General features: G+C 42.5%; 1 protein-coding gene across 6 annotated transcripts in view; it reads left to right on the top strand.

Annotated features, from left to right (window-relative positions):
- Positions 1-20,699, top strand: part of WDR86 (WD repeat domain 86) — a 65,430-nt gene that overhangs the window by 1,165 nt on the left and 43,566 nt on the right. For 3 of the 6 annotated variants that reach the window (XM_016426249.2, XM_016426250.2, XM_016426252.2), the window contains exons 2-3: positions 852-1,144; positions 11,632-11,773. In XM_016426249.2, the coding sequence (XP_016281735.1) occupies positions 982-1,144; positions 11,632-11,773 (305 nt within the window). In that variant the 5' untranslated portion in view covers positions 852-981. Of the gene's footprint in view, positions 1-59; positions 264-851; positions 1,145-11,631; positions 11,774-20,699 lie in introns of those variants that run through there. The other 3 variants (XM_003342057.4, XM_016426248.2, XM_016426251.2) reach the window with 3 other exon arrangements.

Here is a 20,699-nt window from a genome sequence, read left to right as displayed (position 1 = left end):
GAGGGAGGAAGCTGGAAGTAGGGGTTAGGGGTGGAGAAGCAGTCCCGAAAGTGGGAGGGGACAGGTTGAGGGGTGGTCTCCTAGGAGGAGCCAGTCTGCACTTTATTGTTCTAAGTCATCCACTAAGAGGGACTGAGTTGAGCGTGGAGTAGGGGTTTAGGGGCGTGTAAGAGAAAAGCCCCCCATCCGTCGTGGGCTCTAGGCAGGTCTGTGAGTTGCTGCACCTTGGGATGTGGCTGGAGGCTTTCTCTTTGGTTTTGGTTGTAGGTGTACCTTGGGGCGGACTCTGGGGCTGGAAGACTTGGGGGGAGATGGGAAGTTGGATCAATCACCCCTCACAGTATTTTTTAGGGTCCTGGGGTGGAAACCCTCTAGGTGAAGGGTGAGACCACAAGGGTTTTGGTATTGTTAAAAGGGGGGACAGACTGTGGGTTCAGCTAAAATGGGGGAGGCGGGGCATCCCCAACGAGGTATAAGTCTTGTAGAGGGAATTCCTCCTGGGTAAGAAGGAGGGAGAAATCTCAGGAGCTGGGGTGGGAGGAGGGGATTTGGTTAATCTCCAGACAATGAATTCCAGTCCTAAACCTGGGCACTGGTGAGAGGGGCAGAGGAGGAGGAGGAGGAGGAGGAGGAGGAGGAGGAGGAGGAGGAGTTGAAATCTCACTTCTGTGGCTAGTTTTGATGGATGTATTCAATTATTTGGGTTGACTTTTTCTCTTGAGTTGTCTTTTGAGGGGATGAGAAGTGAGGGACTAGATGATGGGTATGTTCTTGTTAGGAACAGGGGGTGCTTCTTCAAGGTTAGGAATGCATTGTTCGTGCCCTCTTGTACCCATGAATACCTTTTGCAGGCTTTATACTGGGAGTGTAATTCCAAGGTGATGTCCGAAGGCAGTTGCTGGAGGAACCTGCTTTCCTTTGGCTGGGGAGCCCCTCCTTAGAGGGAGTTCCCTCGTGGGACTCCTTCCTTAGTGTGGCAGAATGGGGGGCAATGGCTCGGCCCTGAGGGTCTGCACAGATCACAGAGGAGGTATCAACTGGCTCAGTCTGAGCCCCGACGGCCGGCGGCTGCTGACAGGCAGCGAGGATGGTACTGCTCGCCTGTGGAGCACCGATGACAGCCAGTGTCATGGACACTTACAAGGTAGAGAGCACATTTCACCCTGTCTTCTTGCTCCTCCCCTGTCTAGGACCCTTCTGGCCTCCTAGAAAGTGCCACATGGCCACTTAACCTATCTTTCCCGTCCTCCTCTGGCCTCTTCCCTCCAGCCTCCAGGGCACCTTAGATTATGTCTTTTTGAGGACTGGGATAATAATGGGTTCTTCCAGCTTTTGAATCCTACAAGGAGTTTTAAAAATGGGGCCACAACTATATGAACACACACAGTAGTGGATGCAGCCATTTTGGACAGGAAGCCAAGATTCCATTTCTTCTGGGAGGTAAGGAAGGGTTCATGGAATGGATATGCTTGACCAAAGAAGGAGGCTAGGTAATTGGGAGGGAGGCCCATGTAGAACATTTGCCAGCAAACTGGAGTTTGATCATCACTGGACTAGGAGTCAGGAAACCCAAATTCTAGTCCTGGCCCTACTACTAACTAGCTATGTGACTCTGGGCAAGTCATTTCCAGCCTTGTTATCCCTGGTTTTTGTGATTTTAAGCCAAGCAAGTAAGATCAGGGTGTGCCCTTATTTGTTTTGTGGCTTTTCTATTTTGTGACTTTAAAAAACAAAACAAAACATTTTCCATGTGGGGAGCTCCAGGTTAGGAACTCTTTCTACCAATTCATATTTATTGAACCTGTTATTCAACTTACTATCTCCCTTCTGCCCCCTTTTGGAAACTTTCAGCTCCAAAGGTTATCTAGGAAATTTGGAGTTTTTTGGTTCTGTGCTATCTTACCATCTCAAATCCTACCCTCCTCCCCCACCAAATTTACAGATATTATGAAGAAGAATCATTAGATCATATATTTAGAGCTTGAAGAGACCCCAGGGGCCATTTAAGCCAACCCTGCCCTTTTACATATGAGAAAACTGAAGCCCCTGGATGATAAATGACTTGCCAAAGGATAATGTACTCTTTTTTATTGCATCCTGACATCTCTTTGTTTTGTTAAAGAGAAAAGATATTTTAATCAATGCACAGCCAAGGAGAAATTAACTTTGACTTATCTGATACTTGCTAATATTCATACTGAGATCGAGACTTTGCTACAGATGAAAAAAAAAAACAAAAAACAGCTGCTTGTCTGTGGCCAAAAGAGAACTGTGATTTACTGTAAGCTGTAGATACCAGAAGGTCCTGATTTGAGCAGAGCCCAGTCTCTTTCCTTAAAGTCGAAATGTTTTCCAGATTCAGCACCAGTTTTAAGACCCTGTTGTGATTCTGCACCCACTTTTGTATCTATATTCTCATAAAAGCAAATGGTAACATTTTATAGGTGATGTCCTTTGAGCTCAGCCCAATCTGGTATTTCCATACCACAAAGGGCCCCTTTGGAGACTCCAATGCACTGCTCCTCAAACTGAGCCCATTTTATCTCCCTCTTTTGCCCACAGCCATCCTTTGTCCTCTCTTTATCACCCTCTGCTTCCTGTTCACAACTGCTGCTACTTCTACTTGGTTCCCTCAGTTTTATTCTACTTAAACCTGATTCTCAGGAAGGCATCACTGCTCCTGAGCCCTTTAAAGCCCTAGATTTTAGTGATGATTCCTACAGAAAAGTTTCATGTTTAAGAGTGGAAAATGGCTACTCTTTCCTGCTCAAATTTTTCCTCTTAGTGGTTGGGGTTTCAAGGGGATCTTGTTCAGTTGTTTTTCAGTCATGTCTGACTTGATGATCCCATTTGGGGGTTTTTTGGCAGAGATACTGGAGTGGTTTACCATTTCTTTATCCAGCTCATTTTATAGGTGAGGAAACTGAGGCAAACAGGATTAAATGACTTACTAGCATCACAACTAGTAAGTGTCTGAGGCTGTATATGAACCCAGGAAGATAAGTTTTCTGACTCCAGGCCTGGCACTGTGTTCATTGAGCCTTCTAGCTTCCTCATTTCTAACATAAAGGGATGTTAAATGTTCAATGGGGGATAAATACTAAATTTTCATTAACTTGGGAGGGTGGGTGTGAATCAATGCATTCTTGCTGAGAATAAAAATTAATCTTTTTTCTTAAAAGAACATACCTCCTTGAAATAAGGACAAGGTGCTCTGCTACTTTTGCAGCTATTCACTATGGAGAGTCAGTAGTCAGAAAGAAGTTGCCTTCAGGTGTCACCATTGGTGGACAACCACCAATGATGGATACATCAGATCCCTACAGAATGGGGATTGGGGCTGCCCCATCAGCCTTCAGGGCACATAGTGAGCACTCATTAAATACCGATTAATTATCTGTGATTCTCAATATAGGATCAATAACATCTGATACCTTTTCTTTGGGTATTTAAATTAGTGAAATCCTTACCATTCTAGAATACAGAGGCTCCTTTTACACACTACGTATAGCGAAAAATAAAAAGTGTTGGAACCAGCTATGAGTCATTCAGATAACAGCCCCTGAAAATGTGATTCTCCAATGTTAGCAGCAGCTTCTAGTGGGAGAGGAGGGGACTCTCGGAGAATGGAGAAGGCAATAAAGAGGTGAGAGGATTGAGTGGGAAATTCTTGGCTTTATGGGTCTAGAATTCAAGAATGGGGACAGACTAGGAAGAGTTTCTATTGACCTTGGAACTCTTTGGGAGAACATGGTTATAAAAACAAAGTATACAGGTGGATTTTACCTTATTACAATCCTGTTACTGAGGTGTTACAGCACAGAAATCAGATATATATTTTTTGCAAGTTAAATATTCCAAATGTATCCAGGGAATTCTCAATGGAAAGAAGTTCATATTTGAGAATTCTTTTGCAAATTAAGCAATTAATCAAGAAGCCTTCAAGTACCTACTATGTGCCTAATACTATATTAAGCATGGGAGCTTTTTTTAAAAAGACAAAATAAAAGTATCTTCTCTCATTCTCTTGGGGGAAAATGTTAGCCATAAGTATAAAAATCAGAACCTCTGCTCTCCCAACCTTTGTTTTCAACCCATGTATGGGGACCAGGTTCAAACTTTGGGGAACTTTGGTTCTAATGAGAAGGGTTAGGAACCTTTTCTCACATTTTTTGGCTCTTTATACCCCCTCTCCAGTCCCCCACAAGAAATTACTTGAAGTTTATGTTTGGCTCATACCCTGCGTTTCTCAAAAGAGGGCAGTAGAAAGGTCGTCTTTGTACAATGTGAATGAGATATGGGACAGTAATGTATGTCCTCTGTTAAAAAAGAAATATTAAATACAAAGATTCATAAGCACACATTGACAGACTCAGAATAGGATACAGTAATATAGAACTACTGTTATAATTTCCCAGGAGGTTGATATTTAAAACAAGACACATTGTAGTCTGCAGCCCCCCTTAATAAGCATTTTACACTTCACCTTGACCCTGTACTATCCAAATAATTCCTTCCAGATCTATGTCTTTTGGCAAGGCAGGTGAGGAGTTAATCTCCTCTCTCTCTTGGCAGTTATCCTCCCTGATGGTTATAAACTCCCAGTTATAAAAAGGATATATATACAGCTGTGCCTCACCTTATTAGAGTTATGCTTCTGAGAAGCTTTATAAAAATCAGATTTGTTTTAGAAATTGGCTGTATTTCAAATGAAAAAGCATAAGCAAAGCACTTGCAAACCTTATGAAGTATTAGATCCGTGTTAGCTATTATGTGCTCAGAAGATTTACTGTGAAAAGGACTGAATACTTCTGTAAATTGAGCCATCAATCAAGAAACATTAAATACTTACTATGTGCCAAGTACTGGTGATACAAAGACACAGATGAAACTGTCCCATTGGGGGGATATTATCTCCTTGGATACATTCTTCTAAAGGAGATGATAGGTACTTATAGATAACTTCAAAATAATAAAACCTTAGGAAGCAGTCTAACTGACTGCCAGTCAGTTCTGACCAAAGAACCCAGGATCTCTCATAACATTACTCACAAAATCCATCTTGGGATCACTATTCATTCACCTAGGATCAAAGAAATACAAAGCAGAAGAGGCAGCCAGAGGTCTGGGCTAAAGGTTACTGGACTGAACCCCAATTCTGACTTCACACAGCCTGTGGCTCATAAGTTGTTTGGGTTGGAGAGGGGGCATTCTCCCATCCCCCTTAATCTTTAGGAAGAGTTTTGAATATCTTGACATGAATCTGCCCTGGGAAAGAGAGTCAGAAGGTGGGTTACTCCCCTTTAAAATCCCTTGAGTCAGCAGCTCTTCTTTCTCAAGAGGCCAATAAGGATTTTGTGTTTTCATTCCAAAGTACCCAAGTCCTTCAACCATGACCAGTCTCACCAGAAGTGTCCTGGGCACAGGTGATCCAAGGTGTATACTCCAGTCCACCCCCTGCTACATAAATAAATGCAAAGTATACACAATATGCATGCCAAGTAATTTCAGAGGTGGAGCACTAACAACTGGGGAGATCAGGAAAAGATTTCTAAAGCAGATGGGCTCTTGGGTTCTGCTTTGAAGGAAAAAGGAAGGTAGAATTCTAAAGGAATAGAAGGGATCAGAGGAGTTATTTTACCAAAGAAAAAAAGGGGGAAGGAGTACACCCAAGAAGATGAAAGCATCTTCTAAGTTCCATATGTATTTCTCATCTCTATAATAACTAATAGTCCATCTGTATGCATTGAGGTTGATGAAAAGGGATGATGAGAAGGGAGCCTGCAAGTCTTTCTCAGATAAAACAAATGATTTGTTTTAATATTTCAGAGTGAACAATTATCACTCGATTGATCCAGTTTGTTGGTTTGAGGGTGGCATGTTGAATTGTCACAGAGTGGGGCACACTCATGTGGAGTCAGCAATAAGGAGTAAGCAGAAAGGGATATTTGCCAAAAGGCTCTCTTCCTTCCCCATCCCAAAAGAGTTCATCCTTCAGTTAATGTCATTCTCTAACTTAAAATGTGGGAGAATTTTACTCTATTAAAATTCATATGTATCAACCTAATGTAGTGATTTAGTCAGTGCAGACTATATATAAAAAGGAAGGTGAGTGATTTGTGTGAATGAGATTCCTATAACTCATTACCTCATTGATTTGAGGGCTCTCTCCACTGACAGGGTTGCAATGACCCTAGACATACCATTTGAGTCTATTTCAAAAAGCCAGGAGGGCTGAGCAACAGATTGCAGTGTGGTGGAATAGAAAGAGAACTGGATTTAGAAGATGTATGTTCAAATCCTGTCTTTGTTACTTAGTATATGTGTGACCTTGAGTAATTCACTTTATTGTTTTAGACTCAGTTTTCTTATCTGTAAATAAGGTAATTTAGACTAGGTGATCATCGAATGTTCCTCCCAAATCTAAATCTATTATCCTGTGTGCCTGTCAATTGAGCAGTCTAATTTTTCTTTTTTTAAAACTGGTTCTTCTCCTCTCACCCTTGCTGAAATTATAGGGACTATTCACAGACCTGATTTCCCTCTGCTCTACATAGAAACTTTGACTTGCTCCATTTCCAACCTGGGACCAGTTTGCCCCAACTTGAACAACTTAGTGCACAATTCTCCCCACCCCCCATTTCTGGAGCTCACCATATTGGTGCCACATGTAGTGTAGACACCTAATCAGAATGAATTGCAGTTCAGAACTCCTGAGCTCGAGAGATTCACTGGCCTCCACCTCCTCAGTAACTGGGATGACAGGTGTGTGCCTTTGTGCCCAGCTGAGCTACATTTAGAGAGCCTTCTCGAAAATTAGAGTTCTTGACCTTTTCTGGGTCATGGGCTCCTTTGGTAATCTGGTGAAGCCTCCCTTCTCAAAATAGTGCTTTTAAGAACATAAAGCTAAATTCTTGGATTACAAAGGAAACCAACTGAAATAGTTTTGAGGCTAGATTCCACTCAGAGTTCAGAGATTCCAGTTGCCAGGACATTCTTTCTTTGGTGCCCAGCTCGGGTACCTTTCTGTGGCCAACACTACAGTATTCCAATGGTAATCCAGGTCCCTGGTGTCTGGGAGCTGATGCTGAGGCATTCCACCATCTGAAGAAGAGTTGTTAGAACCTGAGGAGAGACAACTTGGACATTGGGAGGAGAAAGAGGATGATTCTGGGGGTGAGGAAGATGGCAAAGAAGAAGAAGAGACAATAACAACGGAGCAAGAAAGCATTTAGGCTCAGAGTGTTTCTCCCACCAGTTCATTTTTCAATGCCTTATCAACATTTATCAAGCCCTGTTTGTGCAGCACTGAAGAATGCAGCATATGTGATAACTTTTGTTGTAGAATTTCCTAGTCAATCAATTCATACACAAATGAAAGGATTTAACACTCAAAATGAAAATTTAACAAGAGCCAAATAATATTGAAGCCCAATAGAAGGCAGGCAAGGTGAAAAAATAGAGTGGAAGAGTGGATAATGGCACAGTCGATTTCAACAGTGAAGGCTATTTGCTGATGTTGTCATGGCAATGTCCAATGTTGGTCTAGATGACCACTTGGGCTATTTCCAGCTCTCCTGGGATTCAGTGAGTTAAGTTCTAAAATAGGTATAATATGACAGATGAACTGTGATAGTCTGCTTTCAGGAATACCCATGCTCTTCTTCCTGAAATTTTTCAATCATCAACAGATTGCTATTGAACACATACTACATGTGGTCGTACGGGGAACAAAAAGTACAAACATGGTGGGTGACCTCAAGAAACTTCCACTCCTTTGAACTGACTGTCCCCCAAGCCTGAAAGACAGCCCCACTTTACCTCCATCTCATCAGATCCTTTGTTACCATCAAAACTCTACTCAAGTTCTAATTGGCTCAAACATGAAGGATTTCCTGATCTTTCCTCCCATAAATTTACATTGTAGGTATTTTGTACGTTTCCATGTATTTTGTCTCTTCTGATAGACTGGAAGCTCTTTGAGGACAGGGATTGTTCCATCTTAGCCTTTGTATCCCCAAGGCTTAGCAATTCACTGTTGGTCACACACAGTAGGTACCTAATAAATGCTTGCTGATTGAGGCCAATGGGCTCTGACCAAAAAAAGAGCTTCAACCTTTTTTGGACAATTGGTAACATCATTGGGCTAAATAATAATGATGATAATGTTTACAGAGTGCCTGGTAGGTGCTGGACACTGTGTTAAGCATTTTACAAATAATATCTCATTTGATCTGCAAAACAACCCTAGGAGGGAGATACTATTATTGTTCTCATTGTACAGTTGGGGAAAGTGAGGCAAATAGAAATTAAGTGATTTGCTCAAATTCATGTTCTTTTAAAATAAAGTAGTTACTTTATATTTGATAAATACATCTCACAGATATGGCTTCAGCAGATCCTACAACCTCAAAGACCCACAGAATATAGAATCTCCTCCATCCCTCCCCAGTCTGATGACTGATTTTTCTGCCCCCTATTAGGGGAAAAAAAAAAAAGGCAGCTAGGTGACACCAGAGAATAGAGAGTGCTGGATCTGGAGCCAGAAAGACTCATCTCCCTGGGTTCAAATCTGACTTCAAATACTTAATAGCTTTTTGACCCTGGACAAGACCCTTAACCCTGTTTGCCTCAGTTTCCTCACCTATAAAATGACCTAGAAAAGGAAATGGCAAGCCATTCTAGTATCTTTATCAAGAAAACCTCAAATGGGGTCATGACGGAACAACAACAAATAGAAAAAAAGTTGCTTTTGGCAAAACATTTTCTTAAAACAGTCTAAAGCAAACAAAATCTCAAAAAATCTCCCTTGTGATACTGAAGCAATACTTTCACTTAAAAGTAGTTTAAATTTAAGGAATCAATTATCACATCATATCAATTTGACTTCCTCCACCAACTTATTTACCAAGCAGCTGAGAAAAAGGATTAATTTGTACTTAATCAGTCCTACCTTTAAGCCAATTGCTGAGCCATGATGTCATCAGACACTATCTTTTATATGCATTCTCCAAACCTTCAAAACCATTTTTTAGTTTTTTTTTTTTGGTTTGGCATTTATGGATTTATAGGCCTCTAAAGACATAAGACCTGCCTTCCTGGCCTCTGTCTTGGTCTAATAAAAAGAATACTGGGCTTGGAAGATCTGACTCTGAGTCCTTGCTCCACAATTTGCTCTGAGTGCCCTTGGACAATCATCTCAATCCCCCTTCTCCCAGCCTCAGTTTCTTTTTTGTGTAAAATGAGATTGGATTAGCCTCTTCCAGCTTGAAATGTTATAGTCCCCCCCCCATATCTAGGGGGCACACCATTTCCTATTGGGTAGTCACTTGCTTTCTCCCGTCTCTTGTTGAATATCCCCATTCTTAGGATGTGATCATCATTACGTTAGGACTGCAGCAGATTAGCACTCAGGGCTTGGATCCTGATGGATGCTACTATTCCAGATGTTATTCTGTTAAGCCCTGGCACAGCCACAGGTCCTGCTGAAAAGCTTCCCCAGTGTGTTTCCTAGTTCTTCCTAATCACTGTGGGCTTTGCTTATTGTTGATGAACCCCTCAAAACCATGAGTCATTGCTGGTTCTGTTTTCAGATGTGGGGTGGGTGGCTTTGTCAAAGAAAATAAGCCACAGGGTTCAGCTCCAGATGGTCAGACGATGGCTAAAAAGAAGTGGGTCTGGGGGTGGGGAGGAAGGCAGCTCTTTTCTTTACAGCCTGCAGAGTTTGCTGACCTGGGAGGAAGGGAGAGAGGAAGGAGAGAGTGAGGAGGGGAGGGGAGCCCCCAATTAAAGTGAATTCAAGCAGAGCTGAGTAGATTCCAAGAAAGGTAAAATGGGATCTTGGAAAATCAAGGACAGCCAGCCTATGAGAGGAGGACGTGGGGGGGGGGGGGGGTCTTTCTCCTCCAGTAATCAGGACACATTCTGTAGTTCACATTTAGAACGACTACCTTAAACCTTTTACTTTGGAGATCAGGAAACTCAAAGAGGCAGTGAGACTTGCCCAAGACCTATAGGTTGTAACAGAGGTAGGGTTTGAACTCAGACCTCTGGTTCCAAATCAGCAATGACCAATGCACCATGGGGAGGTAGCCTTTATATGCTCTGCGATCCAACTCCCTCATTCTATTGTTGAAGAAGTTGAGATCCAGACAGGGGACATGCCCAGGGTCACTTAGGCTGTAAGCGGCAGAGCTGGGACTTGATTCCCCTGCACCCCACCATGTCCTTCACCCCAGATTGCAAATTTGTTCCTTCCAGGTCTTTCTCAATCAGTGTTTCCTGTGAAGCAGTTAATGAGAAGCACCATTACGGTGTTAAAAAGTTGTTGCTGCTGCCTTCTCTGTGGGTATTCTGGGACCGTTTGATCACAGAGCTGGGGTGGGGGGTGGGGGTGCAGGGAGAGGAGCATGGGGACAGATCCGGTCTCAGGAAGGGTTTATTGACAGTCTTGAAGTATTTTGCAAATGCGCTGAGGCCGGTAGGAAAAAACACACACACACACACAAAATCTGAACTGCATTTTGCCAAACACATTTTGCCCTTAGCTTTTAAATCCTGTGTGTATTTTAAGGGAAACTTAATCTTTAGGGTTTCCTCACATGTTTACTTAGTCCCTGCAAACACTGTTTTCTTAGAGGCCTGGTATCTGCTGTCCAAGAAGATTTGAGCATTTCTTTATAAAAAATGTATTTTTAAGTTTTCTTCTCCCTGAACCCAGGAAGTTGAGAGCTTCCAAGGACAACTGAGCTCAAACCCAGGGAAAACGTGTCAGGTAGCTTAAAACTGGACCCTGGAGGTTCTAAGACTCTGCCTGGGTGATGTCAGGCATCCAGATGAATAGGGGGAAATTCAGTAAAATAATAGAAATGTTTCATCGACATACTGTTAAACAGCTGTATGTGTAGACATACTCTGATCCCCAGAAGTTATTGAATCTGGTGGAAAAACACCCTGAAGGAGAATCAGGAGATTCTGCCTCTGTTACAAATTGTCTTGGACTACCAAGTGACTTTGGTCAAGTCACATCACTTATTTAGGCTTCAATGTCCTCCTTTATAAAGTCAACTGAATAAGATGGTCCTTTCTAACTATTAAGTTGATCCAGTGACCCATGAACCCACCTTTACCTGGTAAGGCAATATTCAGCAATCTCTCGTCAAGAGTGCTACCAGTGGGTGTTGACAAATGTCTGGGTGCTTTTGACTTAGGGGATGAGAGAAAAAAATGGGGAGAAAGCAGGGAGACACAGAGAGAGAGAAAGGGAGGGAGGGAGAGAGAGAGAGGGAGAGAGAGAGGGAGAGGGAGGAAGGGAGGGAGAAAGAGAGAATAGCAGGGGGAAGAGAGATTGCCAGTGTGAAGGCTCAGGGAGAGAGAGGAAAAGACATCTGCCCCAAAGGGGGGAATAGAGGGCCACCACTAGTTTTTTGGGGAACAGGAGTTCCTCTGAGGGATCAATCATAAGCCCCTGGGTTAAGGGAGCAACAACTGTATTGTTTTCTCAATCACTTATATAATGTCGCTCCCTTTACCAGCCCTTTTCTGATGGTTGCTTTTCCACTTTTCTTTTTAAAAATAAATAATGGTCCACATCTCTCACCCCTCTCACCCTATTCTCCCTTTTCTCTACAGGCCATGAAAGCTATATCACTTTCTGCCAGTTGGAAAATGAAGCCGCCTTCACCTGTAGTGCGGATCACACCATCAGAAAGTGGGATGTGGTCACTGGGCAATGTTTGGCTGTTTACCGAGGACATACATCAATTGTAAACAGGTTCGTACAACCAGTACTCTCAGCCATTGAACAACTAAGAACTGGTGTCCCAAAAGGCACCTTCAGTTGTTCACTCCTTTTTTCAGTCATGTCTGACTCTCATGGCCCCATTTGGGGTTTTCTTGGCAGAGATGCTGGAGTGGTTTTGCTATTTCCTTCTCTAGCTCATTTTATAGATAAGAAACTGAGGCAAATAAGATTAAATGGCATGTACAGTGTCACGATTACTAGCTAGTAAGTGTCTGAGGCCAGATTTGAACTTGGGAAGTTGTCTTCCTGAGATTCCAGACCTGATGCTCAATCCACTAAAGGACACCTACCATGTGGCACTGTGGGGAATACCAACTCAATTCGAATAAACATGGTATGTGCAAGGCACTGTGTATTGGACAGCAGACAAACAAAACCCAAATAGTCTCTGCTCTTAGTAAGTGTATCTTCTTTTATACAAAGAAGGGGAAGACAAGCTACTTTTAAAGAAAGTAAAGCCTCATGGAAAGAGGCTTTAGAATTGGAGGATCTGAGTCTGAAGCTCAGCTTTGCTACTTATTACTTGTTTGAGTTTGGAATTCTTCTTTTAGGACCTCAGTTACCTCATCTGTAAAATGAGAGGATAGATAACATGATTTCTAAAGGATTTTTTTCCAGCTGCAAATTCCATGAGCCCACCACCCTTCCATTTAGTTGGAGAGATATCATAATCATAAAGTTTGCTGTGATATAGTGCTGGAGCAGGAGTCAAGAGATCCAAGTTTAAATAACAGTTCTAGTACTTGTGTCACCAGGGCAAAGTCATAGCTACTCCTTTGAACCTCAGTTTCCCCATCTAGAAAATGAGGATAATAATACATGTACTACTCGCCTCCTATAATAGTTGTGAAGGGCTTTATAACCCTTAAAGCACTATTGGATACGAGGCATTATTTTTAGGATTGGATTAACGATGAAGGACATAACAATGAGGAAGACATCACCAGGCTGAGCATCAGTCAAATACCTGGGGCAGACAGACTGCCCATGCTGGGGCAGGTCAGAGAAGAGGAAGGTGCACAGAGGGATGGAGTGGGCAGAATGCCACTCCCTGCCAGTCTGTCTTGTTGAGTGGCTCATGTAGCTGTCTGAATGAAAGCAGATGCCCTCCTTCTGTCCCATGTGCTCCTTGATGTCTGCCTTAGCCATTCGAGCAGCAAGAGTCTGCCTCTAGCTGATGGAAGAGGAACCCAAAGCCCAGCCCTCCCACTGGTGGGAACAGAATTCCAGAGGAAATGGCTTAATGGATAACTGATGCTTAGCTGGGGGTGGGGGAGAGGAGCAGGAGTTGTCTGTTCTAAAGATGGAACTAAGAATTAAAAAAAAAAGGGAGGAAAAAAACCCTTTTTCTAGTTAATTGTTGAAAATATCCCCCAGCCCAAGATGTTCGAAGTTTTCTTTTCCCAGCGGAGTGGGGCCAACTGTTTTTCAGGGTAGTCCACAAGGGCTTTGCCCTTCAAAGTACCAAGTCAACAGGTGTTTACTGCTTGTCAAGTAGCTGCCTGGTTCTGTGCTGGGTGCTGTGAGGAAGTTATGAAAATGGTAAGGTTGGATTTTTGCTTTCCAAAGCTTAGAGCATAGAATATAAAATCAGGGCACTTGGATCCAGGTCCCATCTCAGACACCTACTAGCTATGCAATCTTTTTTCTTTTTTTTCCAAACCCTTAACTTCAGTCTTCTTATCAATTCTTAAGACAGAAGAATGGGGAAAAGGCTAGGCAATCAGAGTTAAGTGACTTGCCCAGGGTCACACAGCTAGCAAGAATCTATGACTAGACTTTCATCCAGATATTCCTGATTCCAGACCCTGACTCTCTATCCACTGTGCTACCTAATTGTCCCAGCTATGTGATCTTAAGCAAGTCACTTAACCTCCCTTGGCCTTAGTTTCCTCATTTGTGAAATGAAGGGGTTGGACTAGATGGTCTCTAAGGTCCCTTCCAGCACCAGAGCTAAGATCCTACTATCCTAAAAGCTTCAATCATCTGTAAATCCCTTAAATTCTTAGAGCCAGAGTATTCTTATCTGTGAAATGGGGACAACATCTCTTGTACCATCTTCTTCACAGGGTTGCTGTAAGGAGAATGCTTTATATAAGCTCCATATAAGCATGAGATATTCTTGCAAAACATTTATGATTCAATGACAAAATGAAAGGTAGCTGCTAAGAGAAGGCTGGGAGAATCATTTGACTTCCTCAGTAGAACTTCCAGTGGCCATTGAAGGTGGAAAATTTTGTTTTTTAAAGTTAGGAATGAATGTAGGCTTTTGGTAGGACAGTGAACAGAGCAGCCCAACTGAAAAAGAGAGTTTAGATAGGGAAAATGGATAGCTCACGGAAAGTAACGATGCCATGTACCCAGTGTACCTCGGAGGCCATTGAAGCCACCCCATTTGTTGCAAAATCACAACTCTGAAAAGTGACTATTTAGCTTTCACTTGAAGACTCCCTCCCTCCTGCAAGAGGGAAGTCACTGCCCTTTCTCCTTTTGAACACCTCTCATTGTTAAGGCACAGAATTAAGACTAGTTCCCTCACTATAATCTAAGAAAAAAAAATGTGAAACATATAGTAAGGAGCACAGCTGGGTGGCTCCAAGCCTGGAGACAAGAGGTCCTGGGTTCAAATCTGACCTCAGATACTTTCTACCTGTGGGAACCTGGGCAAGTCACTTGTCACTTAACCCTCATAGCCTAGTCCTTACTGCTCTTCTGCCTTAGAACCAACACAGTGTTGATTCTAAGATGGAAGATGAGGGCTTTAAAAAATAGTGAAGAGGATGAATGTGCTTTCAAGAGACAGATGAGCCGCAGTAGAGGATGGGATTTGGGGTTGTTCTTACCAATCATGGTCCCAGATCCTTAGCTCCTCTCCCAGCTGGCAGCCAGGTGCAGCATCCTGTTGCTTGGACCAATAAGTCAGACACTGAGAGACCCTCATGGCCAGTGGCCTGAGGATTCAGCATTTGTGACTCAGGTAGAATTTCTGTCTGCAAAGTAAGAACCTTATTTCTACTCAATGCAGTTTTGGAAGACCATGCCTAAATTGGGGCAGGATGGGAAGTCAGAGGACTAGGCTTTAAATCTCAGCTCTTCTATCTCACCTCTTTAAACCAGTTTCTTCACCTTTAAAAATGGGGAGGTTTAACATGAATCTTGTAACCATGGAAAAATATTCTAAATTAACTAATTAAATAAAATTTTAAACATAAATAAATAAAATGAATTGAATTGGAAAAAAATGAGGGGGTTAGACTAAATGAAATCCAAGATCCTTTCCTGCTTGAATTCTTCCCATGATCCTATTAGAGGCACTCCTTTGAATGTAGACAACTGAATGAGGCAAAGAGAGAGCTCTGAATCCAAAGTTTAGGTACAGAAACCAGACCTGGGAACTCTCAGTTGAGGAAACTCCTTTACTAGCTTACAAGTGCTGCCAAGAACATTGAAAGGTTAAGTGACTTGCCTAGGGTGACACAATCAGGTTGTGTTAGGTAGAACTTGTACCCAGGACTAGAGCTATGTAAGTGGCTCCAGCTCTGACATTCTGTAGTTCTTTGGAGATGTGTTAAGATCAGGAATCAGAAAAGAGACTTGCTTTGAGGCTGACTCTCTAAATCATAAACTGAGGTTGAGAACTCATTCAACTAGCTTTCTGCCTAAGCAAATACGGTAGTATTACCTGTTTGCAAATGAGACAACTTCCAGTCTTTTCACACCTTTCATACCTGTTTGCCAATCCTCTTCAGAGACAATCTGTCCCTGATGCCAGGCATTTTCACTAGTTGTCCCTTATGCCTGGAACATTCTCCCTCTATCTCCTAGTTTTCCTGGCTTTCTTCAAGTCAGAGCTATACTTCCCATCCTCCCCAACACTAGCAACTTCCTTCTATTAATTATTTCTAATTTGTCCTGCTGTTATCGTGTTCCTCCATAGTTGTTGGTGCATTTTCTCCCCAACTAGACTGAGCTCCTTGAGAGCAGAGACTGTCTTTTGCCTTTCTTCTCCCCCCTGCCAATTACCTAACACAGTGTCTGGCACGTAGTAAATTCTGAAAAAACTTGTTTTGCCTGACAGAGAGATTAAATAACTTCCTCTCAGATACACAGAGCTAGATGGCCATGAGAAACTAGCAGGACCCAGGGCTCCTAGTCCAGGACTTCTCTTCTGTAGATATTATGACATTGCCTCTTGAGGAATTAACAATAAGTAAATGAACAAATAAATAGACTTCCTTTGTGGAAGAGACACAAGAAAGTGTCAGATATGTGGAAATTAGAAAAACTCGTTTGGACAGAATTTAAGAAAGTCACATTCTCAGCTGACCAACATTAAAAATGCTGGTTTTCATTTAATATGTCACAGTGTGCCAACTGTTGGCCCTCTGAAAAGCCAAGCAGATAATTAGTCTTAGAAGTCATCAGTTGTCATTTTTAAATTCTTGGAAATGGAATTTTCTTCTTTTTTTAAATCAAGTTATTATGGACTAATACTTCTGGGCTGACATTTGAACAATTGTATAACCAGATCTCAAATGGCCAGGATAAAGTTGTGGAATTAATAAAATATGTGTACTTTAGAGCTATTCTAAGAACTCTTGAGGCTCATGGTATTGGGAGATTACGGTCCTATGAAACTACAGGGAAGTCGGATATTTATGGGGAAATAGCTAGCATATTGTTATTCAGTTGTGCCTGACTCTTTGTGACCCTGTTGGATTTTTCTTGGCAATTATACTGGAATGGTTTGCAGTTTCCTTCTCCAGCTCATTTTGCAAATGAAGAAACTGAAGTTAGGAGTGGTTAAGTGACTTGCCCAGGGTCATACAGCTAGGTATGACTGAGACCAGGTTTAAGTTCAGGTCTTCTTGATTTCAGGTTCAGGGCTTTATCCTTTGTGCTTCCCTATCCTTTGTTATCCTTCAGACAGCTAGACAGGAGCGTGAGCTATTTGTAACCTGCCAGAAAGAATTTAAAGCTATCAGGAAGTAAGCAAAGGGTAAGTGTACAAAGGAAGGAGTGGGAACAGTTAGGCAGTAGGTAGAGCACCAGACTTGGAATCAAGAAGATTCATCTTCTTGAGTTCAAATCCAGTCTCAGACACTTACTAGTGTGACCCTGGGCAAATTGCCTAACCCTGTTTGCCTATTTTTTTTTTTAATAAAAGAAGGAATAAGCCAGTTTAAGCTGGCTATGGCATTGAAAGGGAGGCAGAGGTCTTGGTGAGTTATGTGTGTATTAGATTGAGTATATGAGGGTATCCCAGCATGATGGGGTTCCAGAAGAGGTTTCTTCCCCTCCCCACTGCCATTATGGCCAACATGGCCATTATGTTTGGGGTTGGGAGAATGGTTCCCACATAGGAGATGCCAGTATGAAATGATGAGAGAACTGTGATATCAGATTCTGTCTGCCACAGAATATCTGAATCAGAAGTATCTGAGGTTGCCTCTGGGCACACTCAGAAGGACTGTGTCGAATGGCGATGGGAGTTTTGGGCAACTGACTCCTTGATCAGTCTTGATTCTCGATGGGTCTGATTTTCCCCCCAATCCTCACTTCCAGAGAGCCTAGCTTCCCCATTTGTCGCCTCTCAGAACACCAGAGTGGAATCACTGGGTATTCAAACACCCTTAATATAGGCAGTTTCATTTGACAACTGACACACAGTACAACCTCTTTAATTCCAATGACTTTTGGAGAAGGTCAACTGAGTGAGAGGTCTGAATTAGAGAGTATTTTTAAAAGAAATGACATTTTGTTATTTACATGAGAACCTCACATCTAGAACTGGAAAGGATTTCAGAGATCAGTCAGTCAACAAACATTTATTAAACATGTATTCTGGGCTAGACGCTAGGAATCAGTCATTTCCAACTGTTTGTGACCCCATTTGGGGTTTTCTTGTCAGACGTACTGGAGTGATTTGCCATTTCTCTAGCTCATTTTATGGATGAGGAAACTGAGGCAAACTGGGTTAAGGGACTTGTCCAGAGTCGCACAGTTATTGATTACCCACTCAAATGGGACATGAGAAGAACCAAAAATACTCATCAGGTGCTTGAAAGTTTTAGTCTATTGAAGGGTAAGGACAAGTCATGGCATGATGGGGAAAGACTCCTGCTCAAGACTAACCCCAGATGTCAAGATAATGCCTTAATACATTTAGTTGTGATAAAACAAAATATAACTAACAGTGCTAAGGTTTGCTTAGTGACAGAACAAAGTTTGTTGAGCATCAAAGGATCTATTCTTAGGGTTTGTTCAGCAGCAAAGAGGACAATCAGTTTTGTTTGGTGATTGAAAGTCTATTCATAAAAGAGCCATGTTGGCCGGGATGTGGTTCCTGCAGGTGTTTTCCATTACTCAGAGCTGACATGGCTGGTCTGAGTTGACCCCTGGTTCTGGTCTGTGGTTTTAACAGTAACAAATTGATAGCAACAGAGCTCACCCTGAATGTACACTCGCAATGGACTGTTGTCGTGCCAAGCTCACAGGACACCTTAATTGGATGAGATATAGTACTCAGCAGCTAGGTCTGGGCCTGGGGAACATGATCACTCAGGAAATTGAGAAGCATTAGTGAGGGCTTAATTTGGGGGTTTTGACACAGTTAATAAGTATCTGATTCCAGATTTGAACTCAGGAATTTGAGTCTTCCTGACTCCAGACCTAGCAGTCTGTCCACTGTGCCACTTTGCTGTAGGAATACAAATACAAGCAGAAAGATAGTTCCTGCAATCAAGGAGTTTTCTAATGGGGAAAATTACATCTAAAAGGAAGCTGGCAGGGTGGAAGGTAGACAGAGGTACCCAACAGAGGAATATCATAGAGGAAGTCCAGAGCAGCCAGAGAAGAATGAGACTTCACTGGCCTGGGCATTCTCTTTAAATGGAGATTCTGGGAGTAGCCATCCAACGAGAGACAGACAGACAGAAAGACGGAGAGAGAGAGGGAGAGAGAGGGAGAGGGAGAGGGAGAAGGAGAGAGAGGGGGGAATGAGAGGGAGAGAGAGAGAAGAGAGGGAAGGAGGGAGAGAGAAAGAGAGAGAAGAGGGAGGGAGGGAGGGAGGGAGAGAGAGAAGAGAGGGAGAGAGAGGGAAGGAGAGATAGGGAGGGAGGGAGAGACAGAGAGAGAGAGAGAAAGAGGGAGGGAGAGAGGGAGAGAGAGAGAGAGACATAGAGACAGAGAGACAGAGACAGAGACAGAGAGACACAGAGAGAGACAGAGACACAGAGAGAGGGGAAGGGAGAGATGGAGAGATAATAGGGGTAGAGGATATGCCCAATGTGTGAATCCCAAGAATGGAATAGAGTTTCAAGATGAAGGACTAGGGCATGATAGAAGAGGTCTGGAGTGCAGCCTCAATTCCTACATAGCCCTGATCCCACTAATGCCATGTCAGAATGTGGCATCTCTGCCAGGTGAATCCTCATTTCAGCTTTTGCTGGCATGGGTCACTCCCAAAGAGAGTCAATAAGCATCTGTTCTGTGCTAGGCACTATGCAAAGTGCTAAGCTGGGGATGCACTTAAAGTTCACAGCATACAGGACAAAACTGAAAGGGTGGGAGGAGGTACCCAGTCTGGGTGATTGGGAAGAAGTCAAAAGAAATACAAAAATGAACATAGTCCAATAAGTCTATTGGATGCAACTGGCTGGGAAATGAGATGTCTGAGGAAATGTCCACCCTGCCTCCCCTCCTTACATGGAAGTTGAGTTCATGGTTCCATCTTCCTATCATTGGGGCAGAGGGTGCTGATTGGATCTTTCAGGATAATATTTCCCAATAATGAGTTTATTGGGGCCGTGGTCATCTAGTCCACAGGTGTCAAACTTGGAGGCTTGGAGGCCAAACGTGGCCCCCAGCATTCCCAAGTGTAGCTCAAACCAGATTAAATTGTAATTAGGAAATAATTGACAGAAGAATACCATATAGATATTACATTTTAAAACTAAGTTAGTATGAAGTCTTCAGGGATGCTTATGTACTTTTTTTTAAACCCTTGCCTTCTGTCTTTAGAATTGGTACTAAATATGGACTCCCAGGAGTTAAGTGACTTGCCCAACTAAAAAATATCTTAGGTCAAATTTGAACCCAGGAGCTCCCATCTCCAAGCCTGGCTGTCTATCCACTGAGCCATCTAGCAGCCTCCCTTATGTACTGTTTAGGGATCTCCTTATCTCTTTGGGTGCGACACCACTGATCTAATTATCTAGTCAAAGTCCCTTATTTTATAAGCAAAGAAACTGAGGTCCAAATAGGCATTGTCAGTAATGGTGACTGGCCTATGTTATTGACTGGATAAGAATGATTGTAATCAGTACCTGGTTTGTACATAAAATTGTAAGATAATGTGTGATAGAGGGCAGTTAGATCTCTGGAGAGGGTCAAGCATCATCTCACAAACTGATTCCTGCTTTTGGTTAGATTAAAATGCATTTTCCATAATCAGTCAATCAACCAACATTTATCACGCACCCTCTATGCGCCAGGCTTAAGACTGGGGATAGAGAAAGATAAAAGACAATGAGTTTGCCATCTAATAATGGCTAACTAGTGCAAGGGCTAATTTTAGCTCACAGGCACAGATTACAAATTAGTGGGGCTCAATAAATGGGATTTTAATGACTTGAAATTGACCTCTGTGGAAGTCTAGAAGACCTGAGCTCTGATAAAGCCTCATGCACTTATTTGCCACCTTGACCAAGTCACTTACCTTTAGCTTGCTTCAATTTCCTCAGCTGTAAAATGGATATAATAATAGTATCTACCCTTCAGGGTTGTAGTGAGGATTTAATGAGGTAATCATTGTAAAGCACTTTGCAAACCTTAGAGCACTAAATAAATGCTAGTTATTATGATTATTCTTATATTACATATTATAGTTACCTGT

This window comes from Monodelphis domestica, chromosome 5 (genome assembly GCF_027887165.1).
Source record: "Monodelphis domestica isolate mMonDom1 chromosome 5, mMonDom1.pri, whole genome shotgun sequence".
In the NCBI taxonomy this organism is placed as follows: domain Eukaryota; kingdom Metazoa; phylum Chordata; class Mammalia; order Didelphimorphia; family Didelphidae; genus Monodelphis; species Monodelphis domestica.
Note: the sequence above shows the minus strand (reverse complement) of the source record. Positions and strands in the feature narration are given on the sequence as shown.